The sequence below is a fragment of the Piliocolobus tephrosceles genome, chromosome 1 (assembly GCF_002776525.5).
Source record: "Piliocolobus tephrosceles isolate RC106 chromosome 1, ASM277652v3, whole genome shotgun sequence".
Classification (NCBI taxonomy): domain Eukaryota; kingdom Metazoa; phylum Chordata; class Mammalia; order Primates; family Cercopithecidae; genus Piliocolobus; species Piliocolobus tephrosceles.
The window spans coordinates 124191033-124213048 of record NC_045434.1 but is presented as its reverse complement, the minus strand read 5'-3'; the positions used below and the strand labels follow the sequence as shown (position 1 = coordinate 124213048).

At 34.7% G+C, this 22016-nt stretch overlaps 1 protein-coding gene across 2 annotated transcripts in view; it reads right to left on the bottom strand.

The window, feature by feature from the left end:
- The window catches only part of DPYD (dihydropyrimidine dehydrogenase), an 875732-nt gene that overhangs the window by 344218 nt on the left and 509498 nt on the right, over positions 1 to 22016 (bottom strand). For both annotated transcript variants that reach the window (XM_023231016.1, XM_023231017.2), the window contains exon 14: positions 21586 to 21750. In XM_023231016.1, the coding sequence (XP_023086784.1) occupies positions 21586 to 21750 (165 nt within the window). The remainder of the gene's footprint in view (positions 1 to 21585; positions 21751 to 22016) is intronic.

The window sequence follows — 22016 nt, the reverse complement described above, 5'->3', positions numbered from 1 at the left end:
ATGCGGACAAACTGAACACTAGTTTGCACAAGTTTGTTACCAATATCTTTAACCCTTCGTTTTTCCCTTGGTAAACAAACAGACTAAGTCATATCATGCTTGATAATTAATTATTCAAAGTTTCTCTGGCATTCAGTGTCTCTATGATTAACAATTCAGTTACGTTTATTGAGAATGCTAAATAATGGCAACTCACATTTTTCCTACTATCATTAAGACTGTCATGTTCCAGTGATGGCTGGGAGTAAATCTGAACATAAATCAGAAAATCGCAGGAGATGTGTAGTAGTTCCTTAGTTAGAACTATGAGACTGAAGTCATACCCTTGGAGAATTCTAGTGTGTGACTTGAAATATACTTAGTAATCGGTCTCTGAAAGACTGACAGATTTGGTCATTGGTTTTTCAGATTCTGCCTAACAAGGCCTACGGGACATAGATTCTAAATGAGAAGAATAAGTTTTAAAAAGTAGTTTGACAGTTGCCTTTAAAAAAATAGAAACATTTTATGGCATGTGTCCTTTATTTATAAGACTGATTTTTATAGATTATTTAGCATGCTTGAACCCAGGAGGTGGAGGTTGCAGTGAGCCGAAACCGTGCCACTGCACTCCAGCCTGGGCGACAGAGTGAAACTCAGTCTGAGGGAAAAAAAAGATGTCCTCTTTCATGTGAAATTGAATAAAATATTATGATGCACATAAAAGAGAAGCAGTTGAACTGTGCTAAGCATGGGGCTTGGCCCTAGGAACACTGTGAGACTGCTCTCTGGTAAGGAAGCAGAGTCTTACATGCACATAATTACAAGATGCATTGATTCATGCATTAATAGAAGTATGATTATCCTTCCCCAACATCCGACTCCTCTTACTGAAATACTAGCTTACATCTACATACTTTTTATATCTATCTATATACCAATTTGTAAGCATTGCTTATATGTGAACCAATCCTACTGAGAATTTAGTAGAAGTGGAGCCTGAGTTTAGACGGGGAAAAAAAAAAAAAAAAAAACAGATAGCAGAACAGGCTTAGCAGTTTTTTCCAGACAATCCTGGGGGGAGGAAATTAAAAAATAGGGTTTTAGAATTGACTTGCAGGACAATTAATTAATTTATTTTTTCTTAAGAAATGTTTATTGTGCTCACCCTATGCACCAGTCATTCTTCAAGGAGGTAAAGATTTAGGGGTAAATGAGAAAACAAGGAAAAAAGATTCTTACATATGGAGAAAAAATAAGTTTTGTGAGAAAAGAGACTCCATCTGTCTTGTTCAATACTAGGTTCCAAAATAATGTCTGGCATTTAGCATACATTCAATAAATATTAGTAGACGAATAAGAAAAAATAAAGGAAGAATTTATACAGTAATGAGTATTATTGAGGCACTAAAACCTAGCCATGTGATTGAGAATGACTGGAGTCTGGCATAGGGGCTTGCTTTTAAAATGATGGCCAAGGAAGGCCATTGGGAGATGGTACCAAGAGAATTGACGATTTCTGCTCCAATCTCTTTCTTATCTCTTTATAACATTCAATTATATGAATGTTAGAACTTCTGACATTGTTCCACAGGTATTGGACACTGTGGCATATTTTTTTCTCTTTGATTCGACAGTTTGGCTAATTTCTTTTAATAATTTTTTTGGTTATATAATAATTGTACATTTTTATGGAGTACCTATGATATTTTGATACAAGCATACAGTGTGAGTACATATTTACGGAGTATCTATGATATTTTGATACAAGCATACAATGTGTAATGATCAAATCAGGGTAATTAGGATATCCATCACCGCAAACATTTGTCATTCCAATTCCACTCCTCCAGTTATTTTGAAATAAGCAATTAATTATTGTTAACTATAGTAGCCCTATTATGTTACTGAACACTAGTTCTTATTCCTTCTATGTAACTATATTTTTGTAACCATTAACCAATCTCTCTTTATCCTTCCCTTCCCCTCCCCACTACGCTTCCCAGCCTCTGGTAATCTCCATTCTACTTTTATCTCCATGAGATCAGTTTTTTTTATCTCTCATATGTAAGTGAGACCATGCAATGTTTGTCTTTCTGTGTCTGGCTTATTTCACTTAACACAATGTTCTCCAGTTCCATCCATGTTGTTGCAAATGATAGAATTTTGTTCATTTTATGGCTGAAAAATATTCCATTGTGTATCTATATCACATTTTTTTAGTCCATTCATCCACTGATGGACACTTAGGTTGAATCCATATATTGGCTATTGTGAATAGCACTGCAAAAAACATGAGGGTGCAGATATCAATCTGATAAAGTGATTTCCTTTCTTTTGCATATATACCCAGCATCAGGACTGCTGGGTCATATGGTAGTTCTATTTTTAGCTTTTTTTAGAGCACCCCCCTCCACCTATACTGCTTTCCATAGTGCCTATACTAATTTACATTACTATGTCTTCAACCTCACTAATTCCTTCCTCCATCTTGTCTAGTCTCCCTGAAGCCTGGCCAATGAATTCTTCATTTCTCATAAAGTTATCATTCACTTCTTTTATTTCTCTTTGGATCTGTTAAAATATTTATTTTACAACCCTCTGACAAAATTACACATCTTTTCATGACTGTTTTTCCACTTCTTCCACTAGATCTTTTTTTCCCCACATTTATCATGGTTATTTTACGTCTCTATCTGATAATTCCAATTCTATCTGTGGATCTACTTCTATGGAGCACTCTCAAGAATATTCTGTTGATCTTGGGCCACATTTTTGTTTTTCTCATGTCTTATAATTTTTTATTGAGTGCCAGATGCTTTCTGTAAAAGAGCAATAGAAATTTACAGAAATAATAGTCATCCCCAGAAAAGGGTACACCACTTCTCTTATCAGGCTGCTAATTATGAGACTGAGTGGATTAAGTCTATAGTTAAGCCGAGTCTGGGTTGTGCCATGGCTTTAGTTAGATTCAGTTTTTCATTGCCTTCAAATGTGTTGAAAGCAGAACCTTCTCTTCAGCAGGACTTGGGACCTGAGTCCCAGAAAGACACTAGAATCTCTTAATTTTTGTTAGTCCAGTAAGCAACTTTCTGAACCAAGGGATATCTCCTGCTGCTTTACAGATCAGCTCCTAGGTTTTTGGGTTGCTCGGGAGTTCTGTCCGCTCTCTAGTTTCACCATGGCTTTTTGTGCTTCAGGGTATCTTTCTACTGCTCTTCCCTTCCTCTAGCCTTCCAAAGAGTCACTGCAGTACAACTAGTGAAGGCCTGGAATGCACTGGGGGGATTTCTCTCAAGGCTTTTTCCCTGCCTTAGCCTTCAGCAGACCTCTTTTAACTGGAGGAGGTCCTGCTTGCCTTAGGGGGGAACTCTCTCAGCTTGGCTGCCTTGGCTTTACATTTGGTTGACAATACACAGTGAAGTCCCGAGACAGTTGGCTGGTGAGTCAGAGATGGTCTGTGCCTGGGTTTTTTGGAGTTCTCACACATCACACAACTCCAAACACATTCATTAAAAGTTCTTTACAATTTTAACTGGTGTCTCTATGGTGACATCTTCCTTTCACCATTTCTCTGGGGAGCAAAGCAGTCATGAGTTTCTGCTCTCCTTGTCACTTTCTGAAATTTAGTTCATTTAGGTTTATTTGCATTTTCAGATTTCAGGTAAGTTTTTTAAAAGTCTAATTTTGTGGCTTATCTCTTTTGTTATGGTTATGAGGGTAGGAGTAATAATCTCTCATAGCTTTCTATATCCTTACCAGAAGCAGAAGTCCTGCCTGAATTTCACAGTCATAACCTAACCATATGGTATCTATTATCCTAGTAGTCTGCGTTTGAATTGGAAAGCCTTGGAAGGTTTTAAGCAAGAGATTAGGCAACAACTGTGAGTCATAAAACATTTCATACAACTCTGCAGTTGAATAGTAAGTATGAAAATATATGAAATGTAAAGCATTTGAGGAATAATTATAGCCGAGGTAACAATAATAATTACTGTTATATGGTTATATGTCATTTCTCATATTGATTGCTACAGTTTCCAGTAATTTATTTAAAAACTTATTGTACACATAGCCATTCCAGCCTATAATTGTGTTCATTTCCTATATTAAGACATCGCCCCACCCATACTTTGTAACCCAAGACCCATAAGTAAACTTACAATTTAAACTAAATCAGGCACAAAACAGTCACTGATCATTTTAATATTGAAGGTTTTAAAGGACACATTATGAAAAAATTAAAATGCAAAAAGCAACACAAAGTTAAATTAAATTATTTATTATGGAAAGATTAGTCAATCTGGTTACTTCCCTAAATTTTGCATGAATAAAATATTACAGAAAATTTCCTTTTGGCTGATCAGTATATAGATCAGAAATTCCCCAAAGAAGATGTATTAATAAAATTAACTCATTCCTTATTAATGCTCTAGGCATTTTAACAACATGCAAAGTGAAATATCTACCTCAAAAATGACTTTAATGATAAGTTATTTCTTTGCTTCATGTACACAATGGATAATTAGTTCAGGAAAAGAATCTCAGAGGGAGAAAAAATAGCCAACTGTGAAATTCACAAATACTTTCCTTGGATTGGGTACAAATGCTATTCAGGCTAATACCAGGGATGCATAAATTCTTTCTATCCTATTTACAATCCAGTCTTGATTAGTTAGGAGCTCATTTTCCAGTTTGTGAATTATCTAGGTCTTTGATTCTTCTCTTCCCTCTGGCTGATTACCTTTCCCATTTCTCTGCTCATTAGCACCTCCACCGAAGGAAATGAAAATCCAGGTGAAAAAGTAAAGTAAATCATTCATAGATAATTCTAAATAATCTCATGTCTGGCTTTAAAAAAACAATCTTTTTATTGTGAGGAAGTATATATGCATAGTTTTATTTAAGATAATATAGTTTCTTAGAACAGTGGGGACTGTGTGGTCAGATGTTCTGTTATCAATTTGAAATTCTACCACTTACTATTTAAAAACTATCCTTAGGAAATTCCTTACCTTCATCCAGATACCAGTCTTACGCGATTGGGATGATATTCATATCTTTTTTGTGAGGTTATTGTGAGATCAATTCAGAGAAATACATATCTGTATTCTATAAATGACTATACAAAATTAAGAAATTGTTATGTTTTCAATTTGTAAAACCCCTTTGTCAACTCTTGTTTCTTTTATTTTCCTTAAGAATTAGTTTGCTTTGGGGAAAAGGCTCATTGTCAAAGTATATTTCTTTTTTTTTTTTTCTTCTTCCTTGCTCCTTTTTAAAAAATCGTACCTTTTCTCTCTAACATGGTTATGAAATACACTGGTAGAAAGGTTGAAGAGACTGGTAAAAATATGGTTACATCCTTACCAAAAAATTTCATTCACTGATTCTTCCCTGCCTCCTATTAAAATGGATGACTATTAGTTACCTGTATTAGTCTATATTCTTACCAAAATGGCCCTCATTCTAATTTGTACTTTTATAAATTTTGGTTATTAAAATGAAGACATATTCCACAGAGTAAAATTTTCAGTAAATTAGAGAGTTCATTATACACATTTAACTACTGTATCAAAGTATTCTTCATTTATGTTATTTTAAGGATGTCTGATTTGCCTGGTGATTAAGCTAGTAGTCCAATGTCTCCCATGAACAGTCTCTTCTTAATTGATTTACAATTAATTGGATCATATTTTTGGATCACAGATATAGTTTAAACTGAACCAATTATGTAGCCAGAAATAACGATTAAAAAAGAAAAGCAGTCATTAAAATACAGTACATGAACCCTTAAAACAATAATGTGTTAAGTATTTGTTTTTTAAAAGCTATTTTAAACAATAAAGAGGATGCTTTCAAGTAAATATCTTAGAAGACCTCAGGGGGAAATGTGAAATTAGTTCTTTGTGAAAAATAAATATCTAAAGAGTATTCCCTGTAGGGTACAATGTAAAGGTATAAACTAGCTACTGTCAAAAAAGGAAGCTGGGGGAGAAAAAATATATAGTTATCAATAAGCCCCCAAAAGAGTAAAATGAAATGAATAGTTTGTAACAAAGCTAATGCAACACATATACTTGTAGCATATTCTGCTAAATAAAAACTTTATATTGCCTCCTACATTTAAACCTCTCATAAAACAGTTGTGCATTTTTCTAAAATTGCTTACAAATTAGCAGATTAAATGGGCCCTTTGAGACAAAAAAAGATACATTTTAAAGACTTGAGGGGATAAGTAGGAGGAAAATAATTGTTACAGGTTTCACATTATCCTTTCTTTTTCCTTCTTTCCCCGTCCTTTAAGAGAAGACTGCATTAGAGCTGAGTTCTCAACACTGATTTTTATGAAACAGTACCAAATTGATACTAAGTTAGATTACATTAGAGTTGAGATCTCAACACCAATTGTTATGAAATATTACTAAACTGATATTAAGCGAGCCTACTGAACAAAGCTCTTCAGCTCTTTGAATATGAATTTTATTTTCATTTTTTGACATGAACTGGGTATGTGACAAACATATGCAATTTATAAATTGTTTCCATCGCCTCTCTCATGAGCTAGTTTATACCAAGAAGGAATCTACATTCACTGCATCATTGCCATCCCTAGGGTCTCTTTCACATGGTTCAGTGTGTTAGATGTTACACTTCCAACCTGGAAAGACAATATTCTCACCCAAAAGGCAGCCTGACAAATTACAAAATGAAGGGGAATTTGAGAAAGAGTATGTTGTAGCCAGTAATGCTGTATAATGACTCTTTAAAAAGGTTTGATGGATTTTCTCAAGATTCTTCTTTTACTGAATGACATGAACCACCAGCATTTTAATCTTCAGTAAAGCCAAAGCTTAAAAATCCAATCAACATTTCTTTTATTTCTTAATACTATATAAGGTCATTTTTAACTTCATGTTAATTCCCATGACTCAGTATCAAAGTGAGGATGATCAAAATGCTAGAGGGTGTTAACTGACTGGTATCTTGAAGAGTTGGGTAGGGACTGAAGAGCTAGGTAGCCAGGCTTTAGCGATTCAACCCAACCTAAAAGTAATTCCCAAGATGCATTCCAGGAAAAGAGCTATAATAATTTTAAGTTAAACTAATTTTTTAAACAGATTTATGGAAGTATAATTCTATATATGTTATATAAAGTATAAAATAATAAATTATATAAAGTATACAATAAATTATACATACTTAAAAGTATACAATTTTATAAATTTTGACATATGTAATACTTTGAGACCATTATCACAATCAAGATAATGAACATATCTATTTTGCCCAAAAGTTTCCATGTGACTATAACTCCTCTCTCCCACTCCTAACCCCTCTGTCCATGAGGCAACTATTAATTTACTTTGTGTCACTACAGATCAGTTCACATTTTCTAGAGTTTTAGGATGACATAATAATATATGTATTTTTGTGAAATTTTTTTTTATCTGGATTCCTTCACTCAAAATAATTATTTTGAGATTAATACATTTCGTTGTATGTATAATAGTTCATCCTTTTTATTGCTAAGTGATATTTCATAGTATGAATATACCACAATTTGTTTACCTTTTCAGTTGATGAAAATATGAGTTGGTCCCAGGTTTTTGTTGTTGTTGTTGTTGTTACAAATAAAACTTCTATGAACATTCCCGTACAAGTCTTTGTATAGATACATGTTTTGTTTTCTCTTGGGTATATATCTAAAAGTGAAATATCTGGGTCATATGATGGGTGTATGTTTAACTTTCTAAAATAAACCTGCCAAAGTACTGTATCAGATATATGATTTACAACTATTTTCTTTCAGTCTGTCATCTGTATTTTCATATTTCTTTATAATGAGTTTGAAGAGGAAATGTTTTTAATTTGTATCAAATCACATATATCTTTTTTTTTTTTTCTCTTTCAAAGGCAGTAATTTTGGTAGGTTTCTGACAAATATTTACCTACTTTTCCTCTTTGTTTTCTTCAAAAAGTTTTATAGCTTTAGGTTTCTCATTTAGGTCTATGGGTATTTTAAGTTAACTTCTATATATCATGTGAGAAATGAATCAAGGCTTACTTTCTTGTTGCATAAGAATACCCAATTTTTCCAGCATGTTTGCTGAAAAGACTATATTTTGTCCACTGAATTGCCTTTTTGTATCTTTGTCAAAAATCAGTTGTTCATATAAATAATTTGTGGGTTGTTTGTAGGACTCTCTATTCTGCCACATTAATCTATTTGCCTATCTTTATGCCAACACCAGACTATCTGATCACTGTAATTTTAACATACCATAATATCAGAAAGTTTTAGACTTCCAACTTTGTTCTTTATGAGTTGTTTTGTAAGTCCTTGGCACTTCCATATGAATTTCATGATCAGCTTGTCAAATTCCACGAAAAAGGTTTGCTAATATTTTGATTGGGATTGCACTTTATCCACAGATAGAAATGGGAAGACTTGGCATCTTAACAATAGCGGCCCCTCTGATCTATGAATACAGTATGTTCTTCCATTTATTAGGTTGTCTTTAATTTCTCTCAGAAATGCATTGCTGTTTTCAGTGTTCTTATCTTTCACATCTTTTGTCAGATTTATCAGTATTTCATGATTTGCTGCTACTGTAAATGATATATTAATTTCATCTTCCAGTTGTTTATTGCTTGCATATAAAAATACAATTAATTTTTACAAGGTAATCTTATATCCTGCAACCTTGCAAAACTCACTGATTATGTAAAGTATTTTGACAGGGCCAAATCTAGGATAGGCAAGTTAGGTATTTATCTCAGGTGCAAAAATTAAGGGAATGGCAAACGTCTCAGTAATGATGGTGTTTTACAATAATAATAATAATAATAATAATAATAATAATAATAATAATAATCTAAAAACAACAGCTTGTGGGCTATCTGTCTGTTCCTGTAAATTAAGTGATGTTTTTTGGTTGTTTGCTTCTTTGGTATATTCCATGGATTTTCTACAGTTTTACTTCTTCCTTTGCAGTCTTATTTTTTTCTTCTAATTGGACAGGGCAGAATCTCTAGCACAATGTGGAATAGAAGTTGGTGAAAGCAGATATCCTTATTTCACTTAGGAGCAAAGCATACAGTCTTTCACTATTTAGTATGATATTAGTTATAGGCTTTGTTGTACATGCCCTTCATCAAGTTAAGGAATTTTCCTACTATTAGTTTGCTGAGATATTTTCCATTTTAACTAGAAATAGATTTTTAATTTCTTCAAAATTTTTTTCTATTGGGCTTATTGAGATAATATATTTTCTGATGATTATCACTATTTAGTTTATAACATATGAACTATGTTACTTTAAAATACTAACCCTACCTGGAGTTCCTAGGATATGCCTCATTTGGTGATGATGCATTTTTAGTATATATTGTTGACTTTGATTTGTTAACATTTGTTTAGAATTCTTGCATCTGTGTTCATGAGGTCCTCAGTTTTCTTGTACTGTCTTTCTCTAGTTGTGGTATCAAGGTGTTGCCCCATAGAATGCGTTGAGAAGTATTCCATCTATTTTACATTTCTGAAAGGTATGTATAGAACTATCACTATTCTTTTCTAAATAGTTTAGCGAATCTACTTGTGAAGCAATCAGGGCCTGAAGTTTTATTTTCTCTAATGTTATCTATTGTCTCTTGAATAAGCTTTTATACTTCGTGTCCTTCAAGGAAACTGTCCAGTTCACTTAATTTGATTAATTCATTTACATAATGTTGCTCATAATATGATGTTATTTTCCTTTTAGAATCTGTAGAATCTGCAGTGATGTTATATCTCTCATTTTCTATATTGTTAATCTGTGTTTCTTCTTTTTGTTTCCTGATCAGTCTGGCTAAAGTTTGGTCAATTTTTTTGGTCTTCTCAAGGAACCAGCTTTACCTCCATTGATTTTCTCTACTATTTTTCTTTTTCCAATTTCACTGCTTTCCCACTCTGATATTTACTATATCATTTATTTTATTTACTTTGGGTTTAAACTGCTCTTTTTCTAGTTTTTAAAGTAAAAATGTAGGTCATTAACTTGAGACTTTTTTCATTTTGATATATGCATTTGGTACTATAAATTTCCCGATGAATAATGCTTTTATGGCACACAAATTTTGACATGGTTTATTTTAATTTCCATTTAGTTCAAGGTAATTTCTAATTTCTGTATGATTTTTTCTTTGATCCAAGGGTTATTTAGAAGTCTATTTTCTAAGTATTTGAGACTTTTCCAAATAAGTTCCTGTCATTGATTACTAATCTAATTCTCCTGTGGTAAGAGTATATACTTTGTATGATTTGAAATGATTTAAAATTATTGAGACTTATTTTAGGGCCAATAATATGGTCTATCTATCTTACTAAATATTGTCTATGTATTTGAAAAGACTGTATTCTATTGCCATTCAACAGCATGTTCTATACATGCCAATTAGATAAGTTGGTTGATAGCATTTTTCAAATATTTGATAGCCTGACTATTGTCTTATTACTTCTTTTTTTTTTTAAATAGAGAAGGAATCTCACTACATTGCCCAGGTTGGTCTCAAAGTCCTAGGCTCAGCAATCCTCCTATCTTGGCCTCCTAAAGTGTTGGGATTACAGATGTGAGACACTGTGCCTGGCAGTTTTATTGCTTATTGACAGGAAGGTATGGAAATCCCCAACTATAATTGTGGGTTTTTCCATTTTTCCTTACAGTTCTATCAGTTTTGCTTCATGTATTTCGATGTTCTGTTATTAAATGCATAAATACCTAGGACTGTTATCAGAAGAAATGACTCTTTCGTCATCATAAAATAATCTTTTTTTTTTGCCCCTGGAAGTATTCTTTGCTTTTGTATCTACTTTGTCTGCTTAATAGCAGACAAATATCAATACAAATATAGCATGTTTTATTGGATGACAGTTAGCAGGGAATATATATTGTTTGATTGCTTCAATTTTCTTCTATTTATGTTTTTATACTTAAACTCATTTATTATAAGCAGCATACAATTGACCTTACCTTTTAAAGATCCAATCTGAAGGCCAGGAGCAGTGGCTCATGCCTGTAATCGCAGCACTTTGGGAGGCCGAGGCAGGGGGATCACTTGAGGTCAGGAGTTCAAGACCAGCCTGACCAACATGGAGAAACTGACTCTACTAAAAATACAAAATTAGCCAGGTGTGGAGCCGCATGCCTGAAATCCCAGCTACTTGGAAGGCTGAGACCTTGAATCTGGGAGGCGAAGGTTGTGGTGAGCTGATATCACACTATTGCACTCCAGCCTGGGCAACAAAAGTGAAAGTCCCTCTTAAACAAACAAACAAAAAAATCCAGGCCGGGAGCGGTGGCTCAAGCCTGTAATCCCAGCACTTTGGGAGGCCGAGACGGGCGGATCACGAGGTCAGGAGATTGAGACCATCCTGGCTAACACGGTGAAACCCCGTCTCTTCTAAAAAATACAAAAAAAACTAGCCGGGCGAGGTGGCCTGTAGTCCCAAGCTACTCGTGAGGCTGAGGCAGGAGAATGGCGTAGACCTGGGAGGCGGAGCTTGCAGTGAGCTGAGATCCGGCCACTGCACTCCAGCTTGGGAGACAAAGTGAGACTCCATCTCAAAAAAAAAAAAAAAAAAAATGAAATCCAATCTGAAAATCTCTGCCCTTTAATAGGGGTGCTTAGATCATTTACATTTTTCATGAGATTATTGAATGGTTAGGTTTAACTCTCTCATCTATATACTATATGGTTTATATTTGTCTCTTTTTTATTCATCTTTCCTCTTCTTCTGCTTGCTTTTGGATTAAGTACTTTTTATTATTCCATTATATATTTATTGCTGGTTTTTTGGCTATAACTCTTTGCAGCATTATTTTAGTGATTGTTTTGGAGTATCCTTAAGATACTCTTAGAGCATCTTTGAATTATCACAGCCTACGTCCAAGTAACAGAAAACTTTATAAAAGCTGTTAGAACCATAAAGTAGTATACTTCCATCTCTTCCCTCACAACTTTTCTACTATACTCATACATTTAACTTTATATATGCTATAACCCCCACATTATCTTATTTTTTTGTTTAAACAACCTATTTTCTTCTAAACTGAGTTAGTTAATGGGAAAACATCATATATTTACTCATGTAGTTACAAATTCTGGTGGTCTTTATTCCTTTGTACAGAACCACGGTTTGACATGGCATCATATTCCATCTGCCTAAAATAGTTTAGCATTATGTAGTGTAGACCTCCTTTTATTGTGCTTGAAAAAATATTTATTTCACTTATATTTTTAAAAGGTATGTGGCTAGATTTTGAAATCTAGGTTGATATTTGTCCTTTTCTTCTTTCAATACTTCATAGATGTTGCCCCTCTGTCTTGTAGCTTAGATTGTTTCTGACAATTAATCACATTAGTAACTGTTATATGTGTTTCTCCGTACAAAGCACGTCTTTATTCTCTGGCTGCTTTTAAGATTTTCTCTTTATCACTGGTTTAATTAATATGATTACATTATACTTCCTGGTATAGTTTTCTTAATGTTTCTTATGCTTGGAGTTGATGAAGTTTCTTGTTTTTTTTTTTTTTTTTTTTTTGTTGAGGGGTGTTTTGGAGGGTTTGTAGTTTTAGGCAAAAGTGGAAGCTTTGCACTATTATTTCTTGAAATTGTTTTCTGTATTTCCACAACTTCCTTTGGGAACTCTAATTACACATATATTAGACCACTTATTGGCACCAGCTCCCTTGTGTGTGTGTGTATGTGTGTCTGTGTGTGTGTGTGTGATTTTGGATAGCTTTTATTGTTATATTTTTAAGGTTACTAATCATTTCTTATGCAATGTTTAATGTGCTGTTCATAGCTTCCAGTGTACCTTTCATCTTATTCATTGTAGTTTCCATTTCTGGAAGTTTTATTTAGATCTTTTATCTATCTTCCATGTCTTAGCTTTTTGAACATAAGGAATATAATTAAAATAACATCTTTATTGTACTTGTCTGCTAATTCTAACATCTTGTCAGTTCTAGGATGGTTTTAATCTATTAATTTTCCTCCTATAATGGCTTATGTTTTTCTACTTATTTACATAACAGGTAATTTTTTTATTGACTGCTGGATATTGTGAATCCTACTTTGTTTGGTACTAGGTATTTTTGTATTCCTATAAATATTCTTCAGCTTTGTTTTGAGTTGCAGTTAAGTTATATGGAAACATGTTGATCCTTTCAGATCTCACCTTTAACATTTGCTGGGCATGACCAAATTAGCCTAGGGCTAATTATTTCCCAATACTTAATTAAGAGTCTCATTTATATTCTATTCAATGCTTGTGGTCATAGGGTTTTCCAGTCTGGCTGGCAAGAACAGTCACTATTCCCAAATATATGTAAGAACCAAGGAGTAGTCCATGTCATTCATCCTTTTTTCCAGTCTCTTTACTCACATGCATGAGCTGATCTGTACTCTGCTGCATACTCAAGAGAAAACCTGCAGATCTCTGGAATTCTCTTCATGCAGCTCTCTGCTTTCTGGTACTTTATCTTGTGAATTCTAGCCACTTGCTCCATCTCCTCAACTCAGGGTCTGGGGCAAGTCCTTTGTTTTCTGTCTATCAGTGATCACTCTCCTTTATTGCCTGATGTTCCAGGTCTTAAAAGCTGTATGTATTCATGTATTTTCTAAGATTTTTGTTGTTGTTGTTTCCATTGGGAGGGTAAATTCAGTCTCCATTTCCATCTAGGATGCACTAACATTTTATTTTAAAGAACTACAAATGTCCTATGTCAAGAAAATACTTGGCTACGTGGAGTCGTAAACTAATCACAGAACTGTGAGCCATATTACATATTCTGATTCATTTTTTGCTACCTCTGTTTTGTGAAATTACATATATTTTATTTTTTTCTCTGCTTCTATGCTGATATCAAGAAAATAGCTGTCACTATTTAAGTGTTTTAATGAGAAGCTGTTAAGTGAAATGAATGAATGATATTAAAGCATGAGAGCATAGTAAATAAAACATTAGACAAATAGTCCAAAAACTTACATGATACCAGGACATATAATGAACTCAAATTGAAGGAATCACTGAAAAACATATTTAGCCAGTTAGTGTTTAATTTTTAAATTGGTAACTATTTCTGAAATGAAGTTTTTTGTATAAAACCACCAGTTCACCAAGTTTTTGAAAATCAATTGGGCAATACACTTTAAAAGCTATACACATGCTGTTACCTTTGACTTGCCAAATCCCCCTTTCACAACATATAAAAAAAAAATTTAAAAGTAGGGATAAAAACCAAATGCACAAATATCCTATGCAATCTAATTTATGGTAGTGAATAATTACCATGTACTGAAATGCTATACACAATCTTTCACAATGTTTACAACAACCTCTGAGGGTCACACAGATGAGGAACTGAGGCTGAGAGTGTCATAAAAAGAAACTCAGAGGAGATGTTGAGATTCAAATCTGTTCTGACTCTAAGCCCTCTGCCTTTAGTTCCTAGACTACAACAACTCTAGGAAAACAGAGTTTTGTTAGGATAAGCGGTCATGGATGTTTTCACTCCTAACCACTCACATTTTAAATTTCCACTACTATTATGATATATTCTTATTTTTTTTGTAAATTAGAAGAATATTTTTAAAGGTCCACAAAGTAATGTCACTAGATAATCTGAGTTAAAATTTGCCCCAAAGTTTGGCAATTTCTTTCTGGAGGATGGGATGCAAGTATATATTGACTCTAGAATTCATGAATATCAGAAAATCACTACGTAAGCTCTAGTACAAAAAAGTGAACTGTTTCCCGGGGGTTTACTAGTCTTCCCTTCAATAGCTGCTTCAGCAGTTTCCTAATTTATTTAAAATAAATCAGCATGGGACTGTGTAGAAATCAACAGAAACAAGGACTTGACATGCTCAAAAAATTCCAGAGGGAGAAAAGGAGGAGTCCCTTCAGTACAGAGACTCTTAAATTTCTCTTCGTGACTATTCTCTTCGGGGTACAAGGCAAAAGAACTAAGGTGACGTTCATGCTCTCTAAGTTCTTTGATAAGAAACAAAAGTAATTATCTTGTACTGGCCATTGCTGGCCTGACAACAGATACAGTTTCACCTGTTATTAAATTTTGTTTTTTTAAATAAGTTGTGTGAGTAACAAAAATCCCCCTATTTCTAATAAGTGAAACTTTAAAAACTTCAAAGAAATGGAAGTCTACTTTTGCTGAGGTAGTCTTCATGGAGATGGCAAGAAGACTGTACAGGGACTGTGGGCTAACGTACACCCATCAAATAAGCAATAAGCATCCTCCTCGCTTGCAGGACACCTAAATTTGACTCAGTTCCCTGACTTCCCCTATTTTGGAATATAGAATTTCAGATGAGGCCAGGTAACAGCTCAAATCCAAGTCCAAATTGAGTCCCACTGACCCTATTTTCTATAGACAGCTACATCCTAGAAAGCAGTAAGAGCTGGGCATAGAATGTCTTTAGTTTGGAGTAAGAGCAAGACAATGCTTGGCTGATAACATAACTTCTTTCTTTGTCAAATCATTTGTTTTCTTTTGTGAAAGTTTATATTTAAGAATGCCCATTTAAGAGGGTGGGAAAGGAAGGATTGGAATAACATATTCCTAATTTCTCAGGCTACTTAGGGCCAAATGAAATATTTCTTCAAGGTGTAATGGAAAGCCTTCCCAGTCTAGTGCTTTCACTCACTAGCTGTATGACCCAAGATAGTCAATGCAATATCTCTAAATGTCAGTTTCATCATGTGTTAAAATGGGGAAAAAAAACCTCTGCTTCACAGATACATAAAGCCCTTAGCACAGTGCCTGAAACATATAAAATGCTCTTAATAAACTCTTCTGATATAGGAATTTTAAGAATGCTTAATAATATAGGGCAAGAGCCATAAATAATGCTGTGTACGCAGTAGAATCAATTGACGAACTTTATAAAAAATATACACACGTATATACACACACATATACATATGTGTACATAGATACACACACATACATATATATTCATTGTATCCATGGAGATTTCTGAAATGATTGAACAGAATAGGGCCTAATCATAAATACCTTTTTTAAAGCTTCTCAGGAGATTCCAATATCCAAACAGAATAGAGAGCTACTGGACACAGGTTCTTAATCTGCAGTCCAGAGACTATAGAATACAGAAATCCATAAACTTGGGTGAGAAAACATGTAGACCTTTATTTTTACCAATCTTCTAAACTTTGGCATTTTTCAATCATGAATGTATAAATTAAAAATAAAGCCCCTCAGGCCCCAGGTGAGACAGCATGGACTCTTTGTGTCAATAAGATACCAAATTATAAAGGAGACCTGAGGACATGCCAGGCAAAGGTAAAGTCAAGCACCTTTACACTTAAGGAATAAACTATTCTCAGTGCCACAAGGATTTATTTTTCCTTTTCTCTGGCAGTTAAACAAGTGCTGGCCTCAAGATAAGCAATATAAAAACAATTACAGCTCACTGATCACCAGACGCCGACTGACTTCCCCTGTTCCACAAGTCATAACTACAGGTTTGATTGGACGAGAGATGGATTTTGGGACTACCAACCATGGATTGGTTCTGGCCAGTTTACAGAGGCTGTGCACTGAGTGCCTTCATGCCTCTGCTTCACCTTTTGATGAATAGAGATCAACTGTAATACATTCAAATGTTAAGTCTCCACTGCAAAGTGAACATTACATGTATATAACACGGATGTTTGTTCAGTACACATGCATTAAGACCCCTTCATGAATATTCATAGCTTCTCCTATAACCTAATATGTAACTTAGATGTTAAGGCCCCTTCATGAATATTCATAGCTTTTCCTATAACCTAATATGTAACTTAGATATTAAGGCCCCTTCATGAATATTCATAGCTTCTCTTATAACCTAGTATGTATACTTAGCCAACCCCTTCACCATAAATTCCTGTCTTACCTTTCCTCTCTTGAAGTTTCTGTCTCTGGCTTTGGCCAGCAGTCTGCTTCCTAGCCGATAGGTAGTAATACTTTCTAAGACATAAAGCTCTCCTTTATAAATGTATAAATTGCCTGTTTTTTTTTGTTTTTTTTTTTCTTTTGGAGATTGAGTTTCACTCCTGTGGCCCAGGCTGGAGTGCAGTGGTGTAATCTTGGCTCACTGCAACCTCCGCCTCCTGGTTTCAAGCAATTCTCCTGCCACAGCCTCCTGAGTAGCTGGGATTACAGGCACCTGCCACCACACCCGACTAATTTTTGTATTTTCAGTAGAGATGGGGTTTCACCATGTTGGTCAGGCTGGTCACAAACTCCTGACCTCAAGTGATCTGCCTGCCTTGGCCTCTCAAAGTGCTGGGATTACAGGCGTGAGCCACCACACCCAGCCAATTGTCTGATGTTTTTAAGATAACAAATGCAATAAACCATAGTGGCACTATTGATATCTGTCACTTTGCACCAAAAGAAGTCACAGAAAATCACAGTAGAGTTGCTGCAGAAATCTCAAGTACTTATACTCACCATGACATCAAAATTTTAGTAGTTATTAGACCCACCACTAGATTGTTACTTAGTGCCTTAAAAAAAAAAATATATATATATATATTGCTATATTGTATATTTTAAGGGAGATAGTGAGAATCCTTTGTAAGCCTATGAATTTTGTTTTATGCCTTCAAAAATATTCTGGAAAGAGGCTCCTAAGCTTCACCAGAGTGCCTAAGGAGTCCATGGTACACATAAAATGTTAAGTACTGAATATTTAGAGGCTATCTGTCAGTAAAGCACCTTCAGGAGTGCTGATGTAGATCAACTTCTTTGGAGTCACTTTGAACCTAATATGTACAATGCTGATCTCTCAGTAATTAACTGAGAAAGTGTTTTTTACAGAAATGCGGTGTATTGTAATAGATGTATATTTACATATCAATTGTTCTTCCTTATTAATTTCTCTAACAAAGCCATCATTTCCTTTTCTATCTTCACTAGCTGATTCACTGCTGAAGCCCTACCTTTTGCTTTCTACTTTAGCTGCCACAAATGATAAAAAAAATTCAGTCTTTGCTTCCTAATTCGGTGCATTCAAAGTGTAGCATGTATTTTTTGTTAAAAATTTTTTTCCTCAGCCTGAAATATATGATTCATAAGGATTTTGCATTGAGAATAAAAGGATTCACTTAAAATTGACTTCTGCAAGTCCTAGTTATTCTGTCTATTTAATAACAAGCATTACAGAATCTCAACTTAGGAACAAAAAGCTCTTAGTCAGTAATAAATTGTCACTACAATGATCAATGTGCCAAATTTAATTCACAGATAAATAAAAGGAAACCTTGAAAGCCAAGCAGAAGTCTAGTGTGAATGTAGGCTTTGGTATAACTGTGACAATTCAGAGATGAGCCCTCACAATATATTTCAGAGGTCTCCCTGCCTTTACATTGAAGAAGTTCATCAGCTGTCTCCTCTGGTTTATGGTCAACTGGTGCTCACCCTCTCTGGAAACAGAGACATTAGCTAGTGATATTAGCTGACCTATATCCACACCCAGCACAATTCTTTTTATCAGAAAAGTTACCTTTTGCTTAGAAGCTGCCACAGTGGGTTGAATTGTCCAGTCCCTGTCATTAAAGGTGGCAGCCATGCAGTCGAGAATGATGTGAAAAAACTCCAGCAAGAGTGATAATTAAACTTGGAAAATGAAGGGTCACCTTCTTTCATTCAGCTCATTGGGCAAATGCATCAGAATAATTCCAAAACAGCAGGGGACTGTCTACTCTCAGCATGACAATATCTAGGTACACACACATATTTCTATGGGTTCAAACGGGAATGCCATTTTAATTGTATTTAAAATGTTATCTTCAATATGAGGAGTAAAAATGCTAGAAATTAGTTCTAGGAATACAGAAAAAGAAAAATGTGTATAATCTAAATAGGGAAAGAATCAGAAACAAGAAAAGTATGTATTGTTTTCTCAAGAAAAAGCATTATAAGAGAAGAAAATTATCATCAGGGAAATGGAAAAGAATATTAACTACATCTCTTACTTCTACTTGACTGTAGAATCACAAAACAAGGGTTTCATCTCAGCTTTCTTATTACAACTTACTCCTACCCAAAAAAGAGAAAAAGTATCACATGAAGTTAAGACAATCCATTGGTAGGAGTTATTTTCCAGGAAAATATTTTTTTTTCAGACACATTAGCTTAGCTAGATACGATTGAATCAGTATTTGGGAAATTATATTTCATACCATTCTCATGAGGCATTAAAATGTAATACTAGGCCGGGCGCGGTGGCTCACACCTGTAATCCCAGCACTTTGGGAGGCCGAGACGGGCGGATCACGAGGTCAGGAGATCGAGACCATCCTGGCTAACGCTGTGAAACCCCGTCTCTACTAAAAATACAAAAAAAAAAAAATTAGCCGGGCGCAGTGGCGGGCGCCTGTAGTCCCAGCTACTCGGGAGGCTGAGGCAGGAGAATGACGTGAACCCGGGGCGTGGAGCTTGCAGTGAGTGGAGATCGCGCCACTGCACTCCAGCCTGGGGGACAGAGCGAGACTCCGTCTCAAAAAAAAAAAAAAGTAATACTAGACTGGGAACAGTGGCTTACACCTGTAATCCCAGCACTTTGGGAGGCTGAGGTAGGAGGACTGCTTGAGTTCAGGAGTTCAAGACCAGCCTGGGCAACATAGCAAGACTTCATCTCTACAAAAAACTAAACAATTAGCCGGGCATGGTGGCAGGCACCTGTACGCCCTGGGAGGCTGAGGCGGGAGGATCACTTGAACCTAGGAGCTGGAGGCTGCAGCGAGCCATGATGGCGCCAATGTACTCTGGCCTTCACTACAGAGTTGGGGGTGTATCCAATTTCTAGTTAAAAAACCAGTAATACTCAATATTTAAGGACAACATAGGCAAATACACTGGACCAGAGAACACTGTTATCAGACAGAAGCATGGATGGTAAAAACAAATTTCAAGTTCAAATTCTAGCTTCATCATATATTAGGTGTGTAATGATTGACACAGTACTTAATCTCTGTGTGCCTCAGTTTCCTCATCAGTGAAATAGAGACAATAATACTACCTATCTCATAAGGTTGTTCAAAAAGATCAAATGAGTTTAAAATAAATAAAACTTTTATAACAGTGCCTAGCACAGAGTGAGTGCTATATGAGTGCTCATAATATATTATTACCATTACTATTATGTTGCATGTTCAGTACCTGGCAGAGAATTTAATACTGTACATCAGGTTTACAAAACATATTATTTCTTTTTATAGTTGACCTTTTTTGTTGTCCTTATCTTTCTGAGAAACGCTTCCCAAAAGATGTAAGTCCTTTAACAAACAAATAGCTCAGCATACCTCTTATATAGAGTGTTATATAATGCGAAAACGGGGATAATTTTAACAAGCTCAGGAAGGGAAAGATTCCTAATAAGCAGAAACTAGAGATTTTAGATGGGTCCTGATAGTTCCCTTCACATCTAAACGACTGTCTTGAGGAAGATAAATTATATTTGTTCTGTGTGCATGTATTTTATTTCAAGTTAAGAGATAATTTTGAAATAATTAGAGCTGCGTAAAACAGAAGAAAAAACTTGACGGGCAAGGCAATTGTGTGATTTCTATATTCCTTTGTAAGAATTTGCAATTTATCAGTTTGTAGACAAACATTCACCAGTTTCAATAGATTTTAAAATATATCATTAGTATACTTGAGTGTTGTTTTTGCCTCTGAAAGACATATGTAGGTAGAAAAATAATTTCGATGACATAAACACACGCATTGCCTCAAATCTCAACCTCCATTCACTACCAGTTCATTGAAAGAAAGAATGAAAGAAAGAGATATAAGTTGTGTGTATTTGAAAGAGACAGAGAATTGAGGAAGAGGGAGGGGAAAAGGGAGGAAGGAAGAGAGAGAAGGAAGGGAGAGGGGTAGGAAAAACATAGGAAGTGGGAGAGGCAGGTGGGAAGGAGAGGGACTATAAATGAATGACATTAAGGATAACCCTAACCAGATTATTGAAGAGAAAATATTATCTATTATATTTAAGCCTGATTTTACTGCAATATTTATGCATGGTTCTTTAAAAGAAAAAAAAAGATTTTATAAAAGATAGTTGACTCATTTAGTATAGGAGTGTTAAAATTATTTGGTGAATTATTTCCCACTGAAAAAATATAAACTTCATAGGAAGATATGCTGCTTCTGCCTCAGGTTCATATTTAAAATGATTTATAGTCTGCAATTTCTTCCTAAGGTCATCACCTTCATAAATACCAGCCACATACAGTGAAAACCAACTCAATAAAATGAGTATTTCATTTCTCTTCCTTCTGCTTATGTAGATACTTCTTCCATCTTACATGGCACCCATTTATAACAAAGCTTCACATTGTGTGGATTTTTATGAGTTCTTGAGCTTTTCTTTCTTTTTTATCTTTCTATGCATCAGCAAAGCAACTGGCAGATTCTTTAATAAAATATACACATTAATATTTATAAGCCTATGAATTGGATGTTTAAATAAACATTCACCAACTTATGCCAATTCTCTTGTTTTAGATGTTAAATCACACTTACGTTGTCTGGAAAGTCAGCCTTTAGTTCAGTGACACTTTGACACCAATATGCAGCCGTTTTCTCACTGATGAGCTCAATATTCAGAAAGGAGCTTTGTCCAGGGCCATACATGGGGCCAGAGGTGGTTCCCCGGATGATTCTGGGGGAAACATTTGTCACAATGTCCTGATGAAAGAGCAAAGATATTGAGTCTCCTTTTGACAAAGAAAAGCTATAATCTTTATTATCTGCTCATTTCCATATGACAATATATTATGAAGTCCCTTCTCACATTTTTGCAGAGGCATTTTTAATATACATTAAATTAGAATTGAACATAAACTACTTGCAAATAAAAAAGGTAAAATAAAGTATTTGTTAGCTTTAGCTAAATTACTTCTTGTAATTCTAGGTTTAGAATAGTGCAAAAATAAAAATATTTATATTCATTA